At 37.2% G+C, this 21358-nt stretch overlaps 1 protein-coding gene and 1 non-coding gene across 2 annotated transcripts; both read left to right on the top strand.

The window, feature by feature from the left end:
* Positions 1 to 955: 955 nt before the first annotated feature.
* On the top strand, positions 956 to 1036 carry TRNAL-AAG (transfer RNA leucine (anticodon AAG)). Its single transcript has one exon. It is a non-coding gene; the product is annotated as a tRNA-Leu (tRNA).
* A 239-nt stretch (positions 1037 to 1275) lies between these two features.
* LOC131044743 (aspartyl protease family protein 2) lies at positions 1276 to 4151 on the top strand. The gene is made up of 2 exons (XM_057978150.2): positions 1276 to 1589; positions 1725 to 4151. Exon 2 carries the CDS (start codon positions 2217 to 2219, stop codon positions 3612 to 3614), a length of 1398 nt encoding a protein of 465 aa, XP_057834133.2. The 5' UTR covers positions 1276 to 1589; positions 1725 to 2216; the 3' UTR covers positions 3615 to 4151.
* The last annotated feature ends 17207 nt before the right edge of the window (positions 4152 to 21358 follow it).

Here is a 21358-nt window from a genome sequence, read left to right as displayed (position 1 = left end):
TTCCCTTAGTAGACCTTCAATATCTTATCCTCCTCTAGTTGTTCTTTAATCTCTTAGATACATTGCATGATAAATGAATGGCATTGCTTGTAGACAACTATAGTCAAATTTTTAGTCTTGCTTCACCAATGCTCTCCTAGTCTGTGACATTTAGCCAAAAGATTAAGATTTTAATGTATTTTGTTTTGTTTTATTAGTTTTATATTCAAAGATTAGTTCATTAGTTTATTGATGGTTAGATATGGTAGATTTAATTTAACACTTAGATTACTTAATTTCTTTTTTTTTTGTATTTCTTTTACAAATATCAATGGTTTTTATATTTTTGCTATCTCACGTATAGTAAAAAACAAAGGAGATTTTGCACATCCCCTCATGATTGGAACACATTGTTTCCACCTCCCTCATTCTAATACAATCTTGAAAATCAACATAAGGCCCTTTTAAGCATCATTTAAATTCTAAGATCTCACACAAATTACTAAAACGTCGCCCAATCATATTGAGAAACCTTTTTACACTTGTAGCCCTCATTGTCCAACACATTGAAAAACATGTTTGAAGCCTCCTAAAATTTTCTATATCACTGTCCCAAACAAATTTGAAACTTCTTATGACTTGTATATACATAATTATTACCTCAATTAATCAATAAAATAAACATTACTCAAACATAACAAACATCACCAAAACACAAAAATGACACATCCCAAACATCAACCCTATTGAATGGTTAAACACATTAATTTCACAAACATTACATCACATTCAACATTCAAAATGATCTCTCTTTTGCATATAATCAATTCAATCAACCTTTGGAATGAATTTTCTTGATCAATTGGATCTTGTTGAATGTTCATAGTTTGAGATTTCTCCTATGCACCTTTTATCTTCTTTTTTTTTTCAAATATCAAATGAAGAGGTAAAACAGCGTGCTATTTTTTGAACAGCAGTTGAGATGGCCGAGTTGGTCTAAGGCGCCAGATTAAGGTTCTGGTCCGAAAGGGCGTGGGTTCAAATCCCACTCTCAACAATTCAAATGAAGGTGGCAACCATTTTCCTGGGTGATGCATCAGCATGGTAATCCTCTTTTGCCACCTCCCGCTGCCACAACTTATACCTATAAAATGTTTCAAATGCTTTTGATATTTTTTGGACTGTATATACTAATAAATCATTAAAAAACCATTTTATCCAATACTCTTTTATCATATAAATTTATTTCATACGATTATAGAAGAGTTTCCAGTAAAACAAAATATATCTCGAGGGGATTCACTTTTAGGAAAATAGTAGATATTTTAAATATCAGTCAATGTCTTTATTTTTGCAATCAATGACCGCACAGCCACGCGCAGGGATTCCAGTTGGAGGGAAATGCTGCATTTAAGTCTGCTCCGATCCATATTTTACTGTAAAAGTGAAATCCCATGGACTGTCCAATATGCAGTTGCCTAGCTATTTTCATCTACCTTTTACTCAGAGGATTTACCATTGCTGTATTGCACTCCAACCAGTATTGGAGTGATCTGTATCTAGGATTCAATGTTTGGTCATGACTTGTGACAGTGACGCGCCAGTTGTAGGTTCATAAGTTTTTAGTGGAAAATTTATTTCAAAATTTGTTTGTTGGGTATAATTTATAGGTTTTTCCTGGAAAATTGATTTCAAAATTTGTTTGATGGGTACAATTTCTTGGTTTTTACTGGAAATTATACTAGGGGGCGCAACTCAAACCGAGAATTTTCTCGGATGAAGTTAAAGATACATGCCAAAGCGTAACAGTGAATCACAAACTGAAGCGTAGACTTCCTGAAAGTTGGTATTTTGGCAATGGTGAGAAAATATTTATTTATTGCTGCTTTTTCTAATTAATTCTGCTGGTTTGGCTTCTCAAAGTAGCGGAAGGCTGCCCCACAAGGCAAGTAGGAGCAGGATTACATGTGGGTTCTGCCCATAACATTAAATTCGCCTAAAGTTACGGTTCAACTTATTTGATAATTATAGTGCTATTCAGCTCCTCCTATTCATTGGGTGATATGGAATTTTGTTTATTTCAAAACCCTTATCAACTAGAACAGTTAGTCAGACCATACAAGGACTTTTTAAGTTTAAGCACATTATGTCTAAATGGGTAGTTGTTTGGATCGGTAGTGGGAAATGTGCAATTCGGGGAAATTGTTCCAGTGAATAGAGGTACAATTGTTTTAACAATGCCAGACAAAAGGTTGCTGGGAATTGGTTTTGTGTTGTGTTTTATCTATGTACAAATAAAATCGACTGAAGGGGTGTCTAGCAAGGGTTTTGCAGCAACCAATCTGCAGTCTTTGCAGTGGAGAGGGCTTATTGATCCTTGCCCCATTGAACCCAATAATGCGAGTTTTGAGCAAGGGCACGGAAACAATCTTAGGTTGCAATTACATCATGTTTATAGTTCATGTTCCCCAATAAAGAGGCCTGCCAATATGTCATTGGCTGAAGTTGCTCAGAAGATTCTTGCAAGCGATGTCGCAAGGGAGAATTCATATACTGTTTACTCAAGCGGGGATTTGTTGAGTTGGGTTGCATCAGGGGAGACCATTGGTACAGGGAACTACATTGTGAGAGTAGGATTTGGCACCCCTTCTTCTGGAATGTATGTTCTAATTGACACAGGCAGTGACATTACATGGATCCAGTGTGATCCCTGCCCTCAATGTTACAAGCAGCGGGATGCTCTTTTCCAGCCCATGGGATCCACCTCCTACAGGGCCTTGCCCTGCAACTCAACCACATGTCAGCAGCTCAAGAGCTTTGCAAAGGTATGCTTGAATTCCTCTTGCAATTATAGAGTTTCCTATGGAGACAGTTCGACAACAAAAGGGGACTTTTCCCTTGATACTTTAACACTGACATCTAGTGATACAAATCTTGTTTCAGTACCGGATTTTGCATTTGGATGTGGACATGCCAATAAAGGTTTGTTTAGTGGGGCTGCAGGGTTGCTGGGTTTGGGACAAAGCTCCATTGGATTCCCATCTCAGACCTCCTCAGCCTTTGGGGAAGTATTTTCATATTGTTTTCCTAGTGTGTCTTCTTCTGTGCCTTCTGGATTTTTACACTTTGGAGAAGCAGCCATATTGGACTATGACGTGCAGTTTACCCCTTTTGTGGGTAGCAGATCCAGCTCTTCTCAGTATTTTATAAAAATGACAAATGTTAGTGTTGGTGATGACATACTTGCCATATCTACAGCCATTATGGTTGATTCAGGCACAGTAATTTCTCGGTTAGAGCAATCTATTTATGGTAAATTGAGAGACACCTTCAACCAAAACATGCCCAAATTGCAAATAGCTTCCCCGGTTTCGCCCTTTGATACCTGTTTCCAAGTTTCTTCTATATATGAGATAAACATACCTTTGATTACCTTGCATTTCCAAAACAATGTAGATCTTCATTTGACTCCTGTGCATGTACTTTATCCTGCTGATGAGGGAGTTATGTGCTTTGCATTTGCTCCTAGTTCCTCTGGACGCTCTGTGCTAGGCAATTTCCAACAGCAGACCTATAAATTTGTCTATGACATACCCAATGCAAGGTTGGGTATTTCTGCATTAGAATGCAATTGATAAGAGGGTGGTTTTGTAAAGGACAAGTGATGTTGTGAGGGAAAACTCTGAGAAGTTGATTGCAATCAAAGGAAGCTACCTGGTTCTTAGCGAAGTTTCAGATGTCGACTACTTAAATCTTGTAAGAAATTGACTATATCTGTACGTATGTGTATGTGGAGCTTAGGAAGATTGAAAAGGTTTGATTCATCACAAATCTTATGAAAGTGTCTATGGACAAGAGGTGCAAATTTGAGACAACTTTAAGTTTCTTTGTTCCACAAGGGGGACTGATATGCCCATGAGGGGTACTGGTCAGTCTGACCTGAAATAATTGCCATATCAGCCCCCAATTCATATTTTTCTCATACTGCGGAAAACTTCTATTGCAGTATGTAGGTGAAACTGGACAAGCACCCTATGGTATTTGTATTTTTCAATTTATTATTCCATTATTCACAAGTTATGATTTAGATTGTAATCATCTTATTTACCCTTGCATCTTTTTAGTGATTTAAGCTGTTTGATCCCACTGTACTTAACTGTGATCAATTAAAATTATGGTGGAACAAAATCCTTAAACATGATATCACTTGATGGCTAGGGATGTTCACAGATCAATTAAAAAGAAAAAACAGTAAATAAGATTTAATCTATGATGGGCATTTCAGGAACTAAGCAACTTCATCAGTAAGCCAATAACTACTTAGCAACCTCTATTCTTTTCAATAAATTGCTGGCAAAACTATGCTCGATAGTGTATACAGCTTCTAATTTTACTAGAGGGACAGTTTCTCAGAAACACACTGTTTCTATGCTATTTTCCTACCAGAAATGGGCACATGCAAAGAGAAAAACATATAAGTATTAAAAGCAAGGAAAGCAAAAACAAAGTAAAGAGAACAAAAAAGAGTATTGCTTAGCTATTCATTTTGTTCATTCTGCTTTTGAATATATTGAGCCTAGGAGGTTTCTGAGAGAGCAAAATATGTTTAAAAATATGCATGGGTTGTGAAAGGAAATTACATTGTTAAAGATTATTTACAGTGAAGTCGAGCGAGGAGTTAAGAGGCGAGTCTGCACAATCTAAGTAGGAATGTGATGGTGCAGTCATAAAATTATTTATTGTCATTATAATCATTCATTACATTTGCTTTAACAAATAATGTTTAACATTCATCAATCATATAAGAAAACATATACATGTGTTTCAATATGAATAAACTTATTTAGGCTCTCTCAAATCTAAGGGATGAACTAGGATGAAGGATTTAGTAATTATTGTCAAGTCCTTAACTATTAAGGACTTCATGGCAACCATTAGTATTTTTTATGAGCATGTATTAACATTCCCTATTCAACTTCGTTTTCATACCATCCTTGCCTCGAGCCTTAGTAGCTACTATTAGGTTAGGTGTGTGATATACATCATGTAGTTTTAATTTTTGTTAATATTGAGCACATACTTAAGATAGATAGAGTTAGTCATAAATTTGTGGGTAATTATTACAATTATTTAATAATTACAATTATTTGTTTTGTGTGAATTGAGATTGCTTGCATAGCGAATTTATTTCAACTTGTAGCTCAAGTTTCCTTTTAAAGCATGTTATTCTTGTGAGGTGGTTTTCGTGAGGTGGTTTTTGTTTTAGTCTATTTTATGTATGAATTGAGGCACTCAAGTTGTATAAGTGATTTCTGGATTTTGGTTATAAATTCAATGTAAAGTTTAGAGAATGCATGACAATATTGGAGGGGTTATTTATCACTTTATGAAGGTGGTGCTTGTGTTGCTACCTAAAACTTCTACATATTGAAAACCTCTTGAATAGCACATGCTTAATTTTTGTTGCGTTATAATATTCCTAGTATGAATGTAATATAAATAGTACTATTTTTTGTTAGGTTTTTCTTGTAAGGTTAAATTATGTGTTATTTGTTATCGTTTTATTAAATGTTTTTAGATTTTGTAACTTATAGTAACTCTTCTATTAAAATTAAGATAGATTTTTTTCATCATTCCCTTCATTCATATAGCTTGATCAACTCTTGAACCTAACTTAAGAGGGTAAAACTTTCGATTTTAATATTTGATTTTAGTGGGAGTTATCTATAGAAATGAATATTTTTTAGGTATAGAGAAATGATTAGCACTTCTAGAAGAATGAATATTGAAATATTCAATGGAATGGATTTTGATCTGTGGAAACTTAAAATGGAAAACCTCCTAGTTAATCATGAATAGTGAGTTGCTATGACAAGTCAAAAGCCCATATCAATGGTCGCTGAAAACCAAAAATTAGATAGAGAGGCTAGTTTGACCATTAAGGTGTGCACTTTAGATTTAGTAATTTTGAATGCATTTGGAGAGAATGATGCTAAAAATCTGTGGAAGAACGTTGTTGCTCCATATCAAATAGTCACTAGTTAATAAGCCTTTATAAAATAAATAAAATTATATTCTTTAACAATATTGGATGGTGTTTTGGGGTGACCCATGTAGTGCAGTGGTTAAAACACTTGCTTGGTGATATTGCCACCAAGATTCAAATCCTTGCCTTGCTAGGTTGGTGTGGTCGACACCTTAAAATGTGCCCATTACTAAACAAAAATAAATAAATATTGGATGGTGTTTCGTTGTCTTTCTTTTTTGTCGCCGATGCTTATTTAAATCAAAAGCAATATTGGATGGTGTTTTAGTTACAAGGATTTGATTACTTTCAACTTCCTAATAAAGAAGTTGGCATCCATTGATGTCAATGTGGATGAGGAAGATTGCTACTTAACCTTATTATGTTCTTTGGTAGATTTGTAGGAAAGTTTACTTATGGTGACTAACAGTACCAATTCTAAGTTAAAGCTTCAGTAGGTTGTTGGAGCTTTGTTATCTTAAGAAACAAGGTAGAAATCTATGGATTCTATAAATGATTTATTTTTAGAGGTTGCATGAAAGAGAAATCCAAGAATGAGAATGGAGAAACAAATATTAGTGTTTAGGGGTACATCAAATTTGCCTAAAAAATACAAGGTAAAATGTTTTTGGTATTAAAAGAAGCCAAAACAAGGGGCCTGACCCAGATACAGTCACATTAACAACAGACGAGCAGCTGTTAGCAGAGAAACAACAAAATCACAACCTCCTAAAACTTTCCTCTATCAAAAACTTTAAAATTTCTACCCATATTAACAGAGTTTAAAAGAGTCATAGTAAACCATAAAATATGCCACACAGGGCTAAAGATAAAAAAGTCCAAGATAATCCAGCAAGCAATATAACCATAACTATAACCAATAAGGCCACGAAGGCCACGAAGGCCATTCAAAAACTCAAAAAACCACCAAGTAGCTAACATCCCTACTTCCTTTTGCCATGACTCATCTTGGGTAGGAGCCTCCTAGCCCATTCCTTAGTGAGAAATTTGAAGAGGTCTTTGTAGTCCTCTTCCTCCTTTTTACCTTTTTGGGTATTTTCCTCCAAAAGACACAAAGTGGTTGCAGAACTGTGCATGACATTCAACGCAAATCTGGTGACCTCCTGCAGTCTTTTTTCGGCAACATTCGCTCTGCTAGAAATTCCTGCACTTGTTCGTTTAGCGTGTCCACTTTCTTCTCCAGATCCAATAACTTGCCATCCGCTTCCTCTTTGATACTGCTAGCTTCCTCAATAACCACCATTTTCTCAAACCTGAGGGTAGGGGATGGGGAATTGGCCCAAGACTTCGGATCATCATTCGGGTTCCCAGGGTTTTCAGGGCTCTCAAAGATATGGGCAGAGCTATCAAAATGGGGGGTCGAGGTAGAGTGAGACGAGGCCACATTATCAGAGGGGTTGGTATTCCCCGTATCATGGGATGAGGAGGGGTCCCTCAAGGATTTCTCTTTTTTAAGGAGTTTGGACGCCAGTCTCACAGAGCAATGGGGAGTGTTGGCTTCATCAGTGATCTCCACATCAGAGTCAATTTGTTGGATTCTCACTTGCTTGGATTCAAAGGGTTTTGAATCCTCTGAGTGGCAAACACGCTTCTTGATTTTCTTGCTGGAGGAGCCAGCCTCGAGAAGGAGAGTTTTTTCAGGGTTTGTAGCAGTCTTGGATGGGGATTGGTTTTCCGGCACATTTTGAACCGAAATCGTGCGGGGAGGGCGAAGGGCCAAATGTAAATTATACAGGTGAAGGATAAGGCCTTGGTGGAGAATGGTATAATCCTCATTTTTCTTCTTAGCCTCAACAACATCTCTCACATTAGCAGTCATAAAATGCGATAGATAAAAAGGAATAGAAATAAGGTCCCTATTCCTAAGATGATTAAGAAAAGGGAGGTGGTAGTAATAGAAAACCCCATACCACCCTTCGAGAGTGAAATATTACATAATGATGTAGCACACCTTGTCCCATGGCGACGAAAGCTCTTCGCGATTGAATCCTCCAGCCCGCTTCACAGGGTTCTCACCTTCGCGGAAAAATTGGTTCAGACTAGTGGTGTCCGAGATACGACTCTGCTTTTTCCATTTTCGGCCTTCCATGGAATGCGCGTTGCTTGAGCGATAACCTCCTCGTTCACTTCAAAAGAGATGCCACCCATAGTGACCCTTTTGTCCTCCTAGGAAGCAACAAACTGTTTAGACAGTCTCTCGTCATTGCCTTTCATACTCTCCATGAACTTATCAATACCTCCTTCCATGCACACAAACTAAACTGTTGACCTAGCTTTGAAATCATCTGTTTTATCCGATTCAAGTCTTAGTCTGTCACCCCCCATTATCGTTTCCTCCAGCTTAGCAGTAGTAATGAGAAGCACGCCAAGGAGAAAACTGAGTCGCTCAATAGCCAAAGAAGATTCCAAAAGTAGACCCAACAAATTTCGATATAAACTAGTGTAATAATCACAGGGATTATTACAAGTAGCGTTTGAGCAAATCTCCCAAGGCCGAGATCTATTTCGCTCATGCGAACCATCAATCCACCTAATGAAACTTAGCTGAGACAAGTTGTTGCCTTCATCACTGCCAATGTCATTAGTCCAGATGATTAAAAAAATATTGCCTTTTCTGATATCAACACTCCACAAGTAGATAAAATCATTAATTAATCCTCTTAAATTGTTTTGGGAATGATGACTAGGCCATATGCCGCTACGTGGCATATCCATCCCACAATTGGCGGGATCTGACTTCAAATTCAAAATTTGGTAATTTATGATCCTCATCAGATAATAACTGATTAAAGGGAAAAGCAGAGGGAGGGGGGTCAACATTTAGACTTAGTCTTTTCTTTCTCCAAGATCTCCTTGGTGATCACTGACAGCGGTTCAGTGCTCCTCCAACATCATAAGCCCTCTTGCAACATGTCGACAACAACCATTGAGTCAACAACCGCATTTCCTTCTCTATAAATGTGATGGATAGTGAAGTTGTCGAGATTAGCTAGAAGAATTTTGGTATCCCTCATAATCGCATCCACCTTCCAACCCGTCGCAGTTCTACCCTTGAAAGCCTCAATAATTTTTTTTGAATCCCCTTCAATTTCAAGTTGTCTGATAATTATGGTAGTGGAAAACTTCATTCTCCATAAAAGGGCCATTCCCTCAGCTTGATTGATAGTATGATTCCTCAGGCTTCCTTCAAAGGCAGCAATAAGACCACCTTGATGATCCTGTATAACACCACCTCTCGCTTGCTTGTTATTGTGGGCTGCCCCGTCAAAGTTTAATTTGTGCCATGAGGGACCTGAGACTTCCCATTTGGTCCTTTTTCTGTTGATCTTTTTAGTGTTGTTAAACAACTTAAACTCTAAGGGAAGTTTCCAATGTTCAACAATTCTCCAATCAGGCAGGTTAGGGGGGTTGGAGGGGGTTTTCCATCTAGTCATTGGAAGCCATTGGAGGCCACATTTATCAAGGGTAACGGTCCACAAGTGTGTAGCAAAGGGGCGGTGGATAAAGAGATGGTTAATATATTCCTCCTTCGATTTATAGAGGATGCATCTATTTGGTAATTGGAAGCCCCTTCTTCTCAAGTTATCCTAAGTCAAAACTTTACCATGCATAAGGGTCCACCAGAATGTCGGTAAACCCTAAGGAACCTAGTCGGTAAACCCTAAGGTTATCGCTATCGGTTAATGAAGGCAGAATGTCTACCGAGTGAAGTTTAGTATTCACCGAGTTATTACCGAGTTGTAACTGAGCTATAACAGAATACATTAAATGGTTACATGTGTTATTTAATGAAGGAAGCTGATGAGCTGGAACTGATTAGATGATTGGTATGTCATGCATGAAGTTTGTTAATGAATCTATGGCAAAGGAAAATCGGCATGAAGATCTACAACTCAGATTGAACCGCAACACCCTAGCACAAGTTCCAAGAAATGTATGCAAGTTCCAAGGCAGGGTAAAATGTTTTCAGATCGAAGGATACATTGAACCTGGTCAAAGTTTGAAGATCTGATGGCTATGATTGATCATGAGAAATGTGATCAAGGAGATTAAGCGGTTAGCTAATTGTTTATAAATAGGGAACTATTGATAAACAATGCATGCGGGCAAATGTATGCACAGGGATGCTACATAGTGATTATCGAGCACAGAAGCTTGAAGACCTGTTTGAATAACATAGTATAGAAGCCCAGCAGATGGACAAGATTAGTTCTATGTCTAGATTGTATTGAGCAAATAAGAATATGCTTTAGCATTTTAGATGTGAAGTTGCAGATAGATTTTTATTACTGTTATTTTGTGAAGTGACAGAAAATCTCTTAACCGAGTGGATTTAACAGTCTTATTTGTAAAACCCTCTAGCAAGGTGACATTCTGATTGAGTGTTTGAAATCCTTTAACAAGGTCACTTCTAACAAGGTGAAGATCCTAACAGATCTGAGGGAAATCCCTTAACCGGGTCACATCTAGCAATGTGGTTTGTAATCTTTAACAAGATTTGCTTTTAACCGAGCATACTCTAGAAGAGTATATTTCTTAGTGGGTCCGAAATCCCACAGTGGTTTTTCCCTATTTGGGTTTCCACGTTAAATCTGGTGTTATGAGGTTTATGATGTTTATATGCTTTTGAGTTTGCATGTTTAGCAGTTTTGGTTATATTACTGAAGTATATGTTACCGAGGTTGAATTTGATGTTTTTATGGAAGATTAAGTTTGTATGATTCACCCCCCCCCTCTCATCTTGTTGGATATTGGATCTGTACTTACATTAAGTATCAAAACTATCATATTAGTGTTTAGAGGTACATCAAATTTGCCTAAAAAATCCAAGGTAAAATATTGAACTTTGAAAAATTGGTCATATTATGAAGGGCTGTAAATAAAATAAGAAAACGAGTCTAGAGATGACTTCAAGAAATCCTTTAATGAAGCATTTAAATATTTGTTTTTAGAAAATTCTATTACACATGAATGGCTAATAGATTTTGTCACTTCATTTCATTTGACCCACATAGGGATTAGTTTTTTTATTATAAAAATTATGTGAAGTTTTCTTGAGAGACAATATGAAACACACTAGTTTCTTGATGTTTACAAAATGTAATGATCAAAGTATTTTATAGTTAGATACAAATTAGTGAATGAATAAAATGATTGTTTTATCTAATTATATATTATTTTAATTTATTTCATTGATTTTTTTATAGAATTGTAAACCATAACAAAATTTATTTATAGAAATTATATCATATTTATGTATGCAATGAAAAAACATTTAAAGTGTATCCAATTTAAACTTCATAGTTTTAATTCAATTAGAATAGTTTCTAAAGTAATAACCAAGCAATTACCTACTTCAATTTCTCTACATATACCTCTCTATATCTCTCTACATACCTTTCTCTCCCTCCCTCCCAACTTATCTTTCTCTACATACATCTCTCTTCCACCCCCCTCTCTCTCCATCTCTCCATCTCTTCCCTTGCACCCCTACCTCCTTCCTTCAATCCCCCTCTCTACCTATCCATCTCTCTCTACTTATTTAGATATCCCCTCTCCCTCTCTTTCTATCCATATATCTCCCCAATCACTCTATCCCTTGCTCACTCTCTCTACCTACCTCTTCCTCCCTCCCTCTCTAATTTTATCTCACCTCTATCCCCTCTCCACATCTCTATCTCATTCTAAAGCAGTCACTGGTTAGGAGTGACCTCAAAGAGATCAATCTGAACTGGTCAACAAGAGTAAACACAACAGAAACACAAAGATATGATGGAGGTAATGCAGAACCGATTGTATTATAACATGAAAATTGATTACAACCAACTGGTAACAACTGGGTTACAACATAACCGGCTCACAGGCCTGGTAGAACATACATAATAGGTCACAATCGGGACCTTGAATCTTAAGATCTATCTTCTACGCTCAATATCTCTACTTGATTCTTCGATTCATTGCATTCTAATGCGCAATTACAATTATATACGATCCAAGGGATCCGGTCGGCCCAAAAAAGGATCAAAACCTGAAGAACAAGACTTAACATGTAAAATTAACAAGGTTGACCTCCGCCAAGAGATTCCTCCATAAAATCCAAATGATGAAATGTAGATAGCAGGAAAAGGTCAGCCACAGGCCAAGAAACATCGGAATCAACACCCAAGGCTCCACAAGCTTCAGAAGGGGTTCCGGTAGATCACCAAAATAGGTCCAGGTAACCAGTAACAAGAAAGTGTCATGGAAACCAAATATTTCTCAATTCTTATATACCTCTAGGATGCACTCCGGTAACAATCTTAAAAGGTGTTTTTTCGGTACTTCTATTTACTGAATTGTTGTAGGCAAACTCTGCTTGTGCAAGGATCAAATCCCAACTTCCGGTTTTATCTCCAACTAAACATCTCGACAAATTTCCCAAGCTCCGGTTAACTACTTTTATCTATCCATCAGTCTGTGGATGAAAAGTAGAACCAAACTTCAAATCTATCTTCATCTTCTTCCAAAGTGGTCTCCAAAAATATCCAACTAACTTAGTGTCTCTGTCTGAAACTATGCTCTTAGGTAATCCATGCAATCTCACCACTTCCTTGAAAAATAGGTTTGTGTAATGCATCTGATGTCTTCTTACAAGGTATGAAATGAGCCATCTTTGAGAATCTATCCATTACCACAAATATAGAATCATTCCCTCTCGGTATTTTAGGCAATCCAAGTACAAAATCCATGCTTATATCCTCCCAAGGTCTTACCGATACTGTCAAAGGTTTATACAATCCCACATTCTAACTATTACCCTATGCAACTTCACAAACTCTACAACTTTGCACATATTTCTTAACATCCTTATGAATCTGGGGCCAAAAGTACTGCTCACTCACCAATGCTATTATTTTGTCAATACCAAAATGTCCAACTAATCCTCCACTATGTTTATCCTTTATCAAATTCTCCCTCATAGAACTCTAAGGTATGCACAACTGAACTCCTCTGAATAACATCACATCCTGAATGAAGTAATCCAACCACTTGCTTCTATCTGCCATAACCGGTTATCTACATGCTTTTCAAAGTTCTACAAAATTCGGGTCATCATCATACAAGGTCTTCAATTCTTCAAATCCTAATACTGTCACTCTCATCTTTGCCAGCAAATTCCTTCTCCTACTCAATGCATCAAAAAATTTGTTAGATTTCCCACTTCTATGCTTCAACACAAAGGTGTAACTCTGCAAGAACTCTACCCATCTCATATGTCTCTGATTCAACTTACTCTGACTGTTCAAATACTTCAAAGCTTGATGATGTGTATACAACACAAACTCCTTAGGCAACAAGTAATGTCTCCACTTCTTCAAGGCTGGAAGTATGGCATAAAACTCCTGATCATACACTAAATATCTCCTCCGGGCATCATTCAATTTTTCACTAAAATAAGCTACTGCTCTCCCTTCCCGACTCAAGACTGCTCCTATTGTTGTTCCACTTGCATCACAATCCGCTTGAAATACTTTATTGAAATCTGGTAAAGCTAACACAGGTTGCTCAGTCACTTTCTGCTTCAACAGTTCAAAACTTTTGTTTGCTCCGGTGATCCACTTGAATTCCTTCTGATCTCCTCTCATGGTCTCAGTCATAGGGTTACAAACTGAATTGAAATTTCCAATGAACTTCTAGTAGAAACTAGCCATTACCTTGGGGGCAATAGGGAGTGGAGAAACTATGGGTAATTTGGAAGCAATCACAAAGTTCGCGAACATCCTAGTTTTTGAAGGGACGTCTGTTATCGGTGATGATGGAAAGAGGAATACCCTACCGAAAATGATATAGTTAAGAATGAATGTAGCAGTCTATTTTCCAGTGACTTGTGTAAGAGGCACGAATTCAATCCATTTTGTGAAATACTCTGTGGCAGTGATAATGAATTTGTGCCCATTGGAAGGAGGGTGAATCTTGCCTATGAGATCGAGTCCCCACTGACAAAAGGGCCAAGGAGTCGCAATCGGTTGAAGTTCTTGTGCTGGCACATGAATAAGGTTTCCATGAATTTGACATTGCTTACATTTCTTGACAAACTGATATGAATCTTTTTCCATAGTGGGCCAGTAATATCCAGTCCCGACGAGTTTCTTGGCTAAGGTAGGACCACTAGAATGTGGACCACATATACCTTCATGAACTTTGCGTAATGCAATCTAAGCTTCGTCCCCTTCTAAACATCTAAGAAGAGTTCCATCTTGACCTCAACGGTATAGGATATCGGCTAAAATGACATATTGGGAAGATTGGCGAATTTGTTGGATAAGTCAGGAGGAAGGGTGTTGTTATGAAGGTCTGTGAAAATGGAACCGTATAATTGGGAATCAAGATCAACGACACATATCATCTCAGTAGGAGTAATCTCATACGAGGGAACCAAAAGGTTATCCACCAAGAACTCATAGCGGGCCTAATTATGCGGTAGATCAATTAGCGAGGCAATAGTAGCCATGACATCTGCATCTCGAATCTGCTCTCTTGGTATCTGCTCAAAGGTTATCTTTATGAAATATTGCTTGAAGTCATCTACTATTTTCTTCTAAGGCATTAATTTTTCATCCTTTGTTTGGTAGTCATTGGTCGCTTGACGAATTACAAGCTGAGAGTCCCCAAAAACATGAATTTCCTGGATCTTCCACTGAATTGCAATTCGTAATCGAGTTGTTAATGCCTCATATTCTTCTATGTTATTAGTGCAAGGAAATGACAATCGGTATGATTTTGGAATTGAATCCCCTTGAGGTGTGATAAAGAGGATGCCAACTCCTGCACCATGTTGTGTGCTCGAACTATCAAAGTACAGTTGCCAAGGCTTCGTGTGTAATACCGCTAGGATGGATTCATCTGGAAATTCTGAAATTAGAGGAGCATCATCTATCATGGGTTCATCTGCTAACTGATCTGCGATAGCTTGTCCCTTTATTTCTTTTTTGTCCACATATTCAATGTTGAATTCACTCAAGATCATCACCTATTTGGCTAGTTTGCCAGTAAGCGTCGCCTTATTGAGACAATACTTCAATGGATCGATCCTTGCGACCAGATTAGTTTTATGAGTTAGCATGTAATGTCGTAATTTCTGCGAAGCAAAAACCACATCGAGACACACACGCTCAATTGGTGTGTAGTTTAGCTCATAACCTACCAAAGTACAACTGATGTAATATACTGCCTTTTCTTTGCCTTCAGCATCTTGTTGCGCCAAGAGTGCCTCCAATGTTGTTGATGTAGCTGATATGTAGAGTAACAAGGGTTGTTCTGGGACCGGTGGTATCAAGACTGGTGGATTTAGAAGATAATCTTTGAGTATCTAAAAAGCCTGTTGACAGTTATCATCCCATTTGAATTTGATGTTTTTGTGTAGCAAGTGCTGAAAAGGATGACATTTATCCGCAAGTTGTGCTATGAATCTTCGTATGGACTGGACTCTTCCTTGTAAATATCGAAGTTGATTGATATTTCTTGGAGGTGGCATTTCTAATATAGCTTTGACTTTTGTTGGATCAACTTCAATTCCTCTTTTTGAAACAATGTATCCAAGGAGCTTCTCGGAGGTTACTCCAAAGACACATTTCTTGGGATTTAGTCTCACTTTGTATTTTTCCAACCGATCAAAAATGACTGAAAGAATGTCCAAATGTGTGTCTCTGTCTAATGATTTTCCCAAGAGGTCATCGACATAATCTTCTACAGTTACGTGCATAAGATCATGAAAGATAGTAGTCATGGCTCGTTGGTATGTAGCGTCTGCATTCTTTAGTTCGAAGGGCATGACATTTGAGAAAAAAGTTCCCCAGGGACAAGTAAACGTTGTTTTGTGCTGATCCTTGGATGTGATTTTTATTTGATTATAGCCAGAGAATCCGTCCATCAAAGATAACATCTCATGACCTAATGTTAGATCTACAATCATTTCGATGTTTGGCAATGGAAAGTCATCCTTAGGACAAGCTTTGTTGATGTCTCTGAAATCTGTACATATTCTGATGCTGCGATCTTCCCTACTAACTGGTATCAAGTTGGAGATCCATTCAGGATAATCAATTGGTCGTATGAATCCTACATCCAACAATTTTTCAAGCTCCTCCTTTACTAATAATGCAACTTGTGGATGCATCTTTCTTAATTTATGTTTCACTGGCTTTGCTCTTGGTTTAACTGTCAAATGATGCATTACTGAATCCGGATCCAGTCCAGGCATATCATTATATGACCATGCAAAATTAATTTGTCGCTCTGCAAAGAAACTTATGAACTTCAGTCTTTCTCTCTCTGTCAGGGATCGTGCCAGGAATATGTTATGTGGAATCTCTTCTGTACCAATGTTTGTTTTGATGGTCTCCTCTACTAACATGGATGATTTTTCTTCATATGATGCCAAGAGAATGTTGAGCCTTCCGTCTTCGGGTGCCTCAATGAGGTTTTCACCCTCAGATACGTCCTTTCTTTTTACTTTTATGGGGTCAGACAGTGTCACAATGTGGTTTCCACCATAAAACCCATGATTTGTTTTTATTTTTACATTTTTGGGACTGGAAAACCCAACACCCTCACCAAAATATGCCACGTTGTTGAGTTCTATAGTGTATCTCACCTTATGGTCCCCAAGCGGAAGATCATCTCGTATGCCTGAATAGTCGGTGAAGGCCTCATTGTTTTGGAATGTGTCAAATTGTACAGGTCCTTCATGGTCCCAATCAATGAGTTGGTGGTGAACAAGGGGAAGGCCTTTAATGTTTTCAAAGTCAACGAAAGTAAGGGTGAAGATACAATTATATTCAGGTATGTCAAGGTAGTTGTCGAGGTCATCGTTGGCACTCTCCTCATCTATCTCGATCATGAACGAGTCCAAATTGTCATCACTAAAAGCGCATTCTGGAATGGGTGTCCTCATTCTTCGTGATTTTAACTTAGAACATAAAAACAAAGACTGTGTGGGATCCTCAGGGGTTATTTCTTGACCAACTCTGAATTTTCTATAAAATTCTTCTTCTTCTGTGGGTTCACCTGGTTCTCTAAATGTCTCACTGAGTTCATAATCACTGGAGCATTTGTTTGAACCCCATTCCCATTCATTAGAGTTGGTGGAATAGCGGTTCTCTTGTTGATAATTGGAAATCGTGATTTGCAATGCTTCTTTTGATTTTTGAGTGTTTACCCTAGAATATATGAAACCAAGCCCCTTTTAGCGCTGATTTTTAAATGTCAATTATGGTTGCAAAGGTTGAGTGATACCTTCTTTTCTTAAGCCAAGAGGACTTTTACCATCGTACCAAAACTTTTGTAGGATCTTGAATGCTTTGCCATATTTTTCACATGGTATCTTGATGCGATCTTGTGTATCATCTTCAGGGTCTTCGTAAATCATTTTGTATAAGTCTTCTTCTTCCATTTCACCCCACTTTTGGAATATAGTAGGATCCCATTTTAGCGTAATGATAGATACCTATTTAGATGGATGTGGTTGTCCATATTCTTTTGGTGAACTCATGACTTTCCGCAAGCACATGGTTTGATTTATAGTGTATTCACCCATGCCTTTATCCTGATATTTCTCTTTAAGCTCACCTTGCTTTGATGTTGAAGGTTTTAATGTTTCAGGGTCAATATATGCAGAAGATGGGATAGATTCTCTACTAATTGGAATTATTGTCTCGGCTTTCGGCCTCAAATTATTGCAGTATATAAATGGATTAGGATCACCATTAACTGTTACTTCAACTCCATTATGAGGAAACTTAATGCATTGATGGTATGTAGATGGGACTGCTCTCATCTCATGAATCCATGAACTTCCTAGCAATATGTTATATGTGAGATCGAGGTCTAGGACTTGACAAACCACATCCTTTGTAACCGACCCTGCTCTGAGAGGTAAAGTGACTATGCCCTTGGATGAATGCTCTTCATCATATGCCTTGATGGTAATTTTGTTTGTAGCATTTATAACTTTATCTGAATATCCCAATTGTATTATTGTGTTTAAAGTACATATATTGAGACCATCTCCTCCATCTATTAGGACTTGTTTTATTTGATGTTTGTGGAGGAAGGCTTCAATGTGTAAAGGTGTATTATGCGGTTGGCTTACAGAGGCATCGTCAACTTCAGTGAATGTAAGAGAATGTGGAACGGAAAGGTATTCCACCATGGCTTGAAACTGGTCCACGTTCAAATCAGTGGGAACATAAGTTTCTCTCAAATTTTTATCAAGGATAGCTTTATGTGCCGGGGATATGCGTAAAATCTCAAGAATGGAGATAAGTGTGAGCACCTTCCCTAATTGTTCTACTAGGTCGTACTCAAGTTTGGCTGCTGAGGAAGCGGTGGTTTTAGTTGGAGCACCTTGTAGGGTGACTTTACCTCAACGAGTTGTGATATTACATTCAGAGGTAGATTCAGAAGAAGGTCCAATTCCTTTTAGGACAACTTTGGGTCTTTGGGTAGAATTTTTAGGCGTTTTGTCCTTTATGATAATAGTAGAAACATAGTTGCCCATCGAAATGTGATTAACAGTTGAATCGTAGTTATAGGATGCTTTGGTATAGTTGGCTTTCTCATATGTGGCTTTGGCTTTTCCCTTGTCATGTTTAGGGAATGGTTCCTTAAACATCTCATGTTCTTGATTAGATGTATGTCCTTTGATCTCAATATCACCACTATCAATTAAATCTTGTATAATGTTCTTCAAGCAATGGCAATTTCCTATTTTATGTCCCTTAGTCTTGTGATATTCTCAATACTCATCCTCATTCCGCCAATTTGGTTTGACTTTTGGCTCATATGGAGGATTGTCTAGAATTGTTATTATCTTGTTTTCCACTAGCTTCTTAAATGATGATTCAAGTGGTTCTCCCAATGGGGTGTATTCCGTTCGTGGTTTTGAAGTTGCTTGAGTAATTACTTGGTTGTTTGTAGAACTTGATCCAGAAAGAATTATTTTTGGTATCACTGTGTTAGCATCGACAACTCCATCATTTGCTGTGTTCTTGTTCTTGTTCCAAAATCGTGGCTTGTCCTTTCCTTTAAAATCCTCTTTGTTTTCTTTGAATATCTCGATGATTCCTTGCTCAATTAAGACTTTTTTTGTTGCTAAGCCTTTCTCAATGACGTCCTTAAAGGTGGACAAACAAGCTTTCCTCAAGTCATAACCAATTTCTCTATTGACATTCTGGGTGAACATCTCTACCATTTTATTTTGCGGAATTTCACAAAAGCATATGCTAGCTAAATTCCTCCATCTTTGTAGAAATGATGAAAATGACTCCCCATCCTTTTGCTTGGTGTTGCACAAAGTGGCAATTGATATATCTGTCTCTATGTTATATGAGAAATGTTGTATGAAAGCTTTTGCTAGATCACCCCATGACTTAATTCCAGGTGGAATTTGGGAGAACCATTCCATAGCTTGATCACCTAAGCTTTGTGGGAATAATCGCATCAAGTACATTTCTTCTGCTGCTACCTCAATGCAAGTTGTGAAAAATTATCTTATATGTGCTTTAGGGTCTCCTTTGCCTTTGTACTTATCAAACTTTGGTGTTACAAAATGTGTAGGAAATGGAGGCATTGGAATGATTTTATCAAACAAATAGGGACACATATCTCTCATTGTGAAAGTTGGTTCTTTTGTATTGACGTCCTCCATTTTCTTTTGTAAGTCCTTTATTTGCTATTCCAAATTGTTTTTGGGTGGAGAACGACTTCTTAGACCATATCCCATGCCTAAGCCACCGGGTGGAGGAGGAGGATACTCCATATATGGATGGTATTGATCATAAACATGTTCATATGGAGGAGGTCTATATTGATACTGTGTATAGGAACCACCTGGTATAGATACATAATGAGGAATGGAATATCTGCTTTGTCCATGCATATCATATTCTACAGGCATGTCAGGAGTTTGTTCTAGTGTATTGCCCCCAAATTGGACACGGGGTTTTCTTGTGTCCAAATTTTGAGTATGCCTCTAGATATCCAATTGTTTTGGAGGTTGGTCCTTAGCATTGGTATGCGTTTGAGTGTATTTTTGGTGCAGGAGCACCTAACACAAAGGCACAAAAGGAGTCTATAAGAGGATAAAAATCAATTCATAAGTATATTCAATTACATTTTCATTTGTAATGTCATTTTGAGTCAATATGAATCAATATGTAAGGCTAAAAGAGCCCATTGTAATGAGTTGTCCAAATTGTCCCAATAAGGTCTTGAATTAGTCATTTAGTAATATTTGTATAAAATAACCTTGGAGGGATGAAATGGTAACAAAAATACACTATTATTCCATCCTAATATGTTTTGAAGGTTATTTTGAAGGTTTAAAGTCATTTGAGTCAAAAGTTGTAAAAGTTGTAAAATGCAACTTTTCAAAAGTTGTAAAATGACCAAAATGGGAAGTTGTATGGTTATAAGAGGAATTTGGGTAGTTGTAACTTCCATGTGAAGATGAAAAGTCTATAAAACCTATGTAATGGTCGTTCATAAAAGTGTGTAAAATTTGGAGAAGGAATTGGAAAGCATTGGAAACATTTTGGTATCATATTTTCATTGTTTCAATCTCTTGTTTTGTGGTCTTGAAAGTTTTTCCTCTTGTTTCCAGGCCTTGTGCGGCCATGTACAACCTGGAAACAAGTGTATTTTTATCATGATAGTGTAGTATATTGAATAATATTTCCATTGCTTTTGGTTTGAGTTGATTTCATGCTTTTTTGAGAAAGTTATGAGTATTTTGGTGAAAACCGTTTGGAACTACCCAAAACCCTGATTCACGACGACCATTTTTGGAAAAACTATCATAACTTTGGATTGAACCATTGGATCTTTCTATAATTTGAAGAAAATTTTTATAACTAGCATTTCTATAATTTGGCTGGAGCGATTGGCTTGGGGAGTAATATGTTAAGAGTTATTAATGACTGTTCATGACTGTAATTTCATGACCAGAATAGAGTCAATTTCATAGTTTGGGAAAATTCTTGATTTTCATTTGCAAGAAATGAATAGATGAAGGGTTTAAATGATTCATATTTAATGCATAATATATGGATCTACAATCATGATGGATTTATATCTATGGAGAAGATTTGATAATGGTTATTTGTTTGATGATTTTGTTGGGAAATATATGACAATGCCTCTAACATGTTGGAAGATTTGTGTTGATGATTGAACTTCATGAATGATTTGAGGTTCTTGGTTGGATTTTCATGATGCTCTGCATCAATTTTCCTGCATAAGACTTCCATAAAGGTTTGCGTAGATGGAGTTATTCATGAGATACTCTTTCGTGAG

The sequence above is a fragment of the Cryptomeria japonica genome, chromosome 3 (assembly GCF_030272615.1).
Source record: "Cryptomeria japonica chromosome 3, Sugi_1.0, whole genome shotgun sequence".
Classification (NCBI taxonomy): domain Eukaryota; kingdom Viridiplantae; phylum Streptophyta; class Pinopsida; order Cupressales; family Cupressaceae; genus Cryptomeria; species Cryptomeria japonica.
Note: the sequence above shows the minus strand (reverse complement) of the source record. Positions and strands in the feature narration are given on the sequence as shown.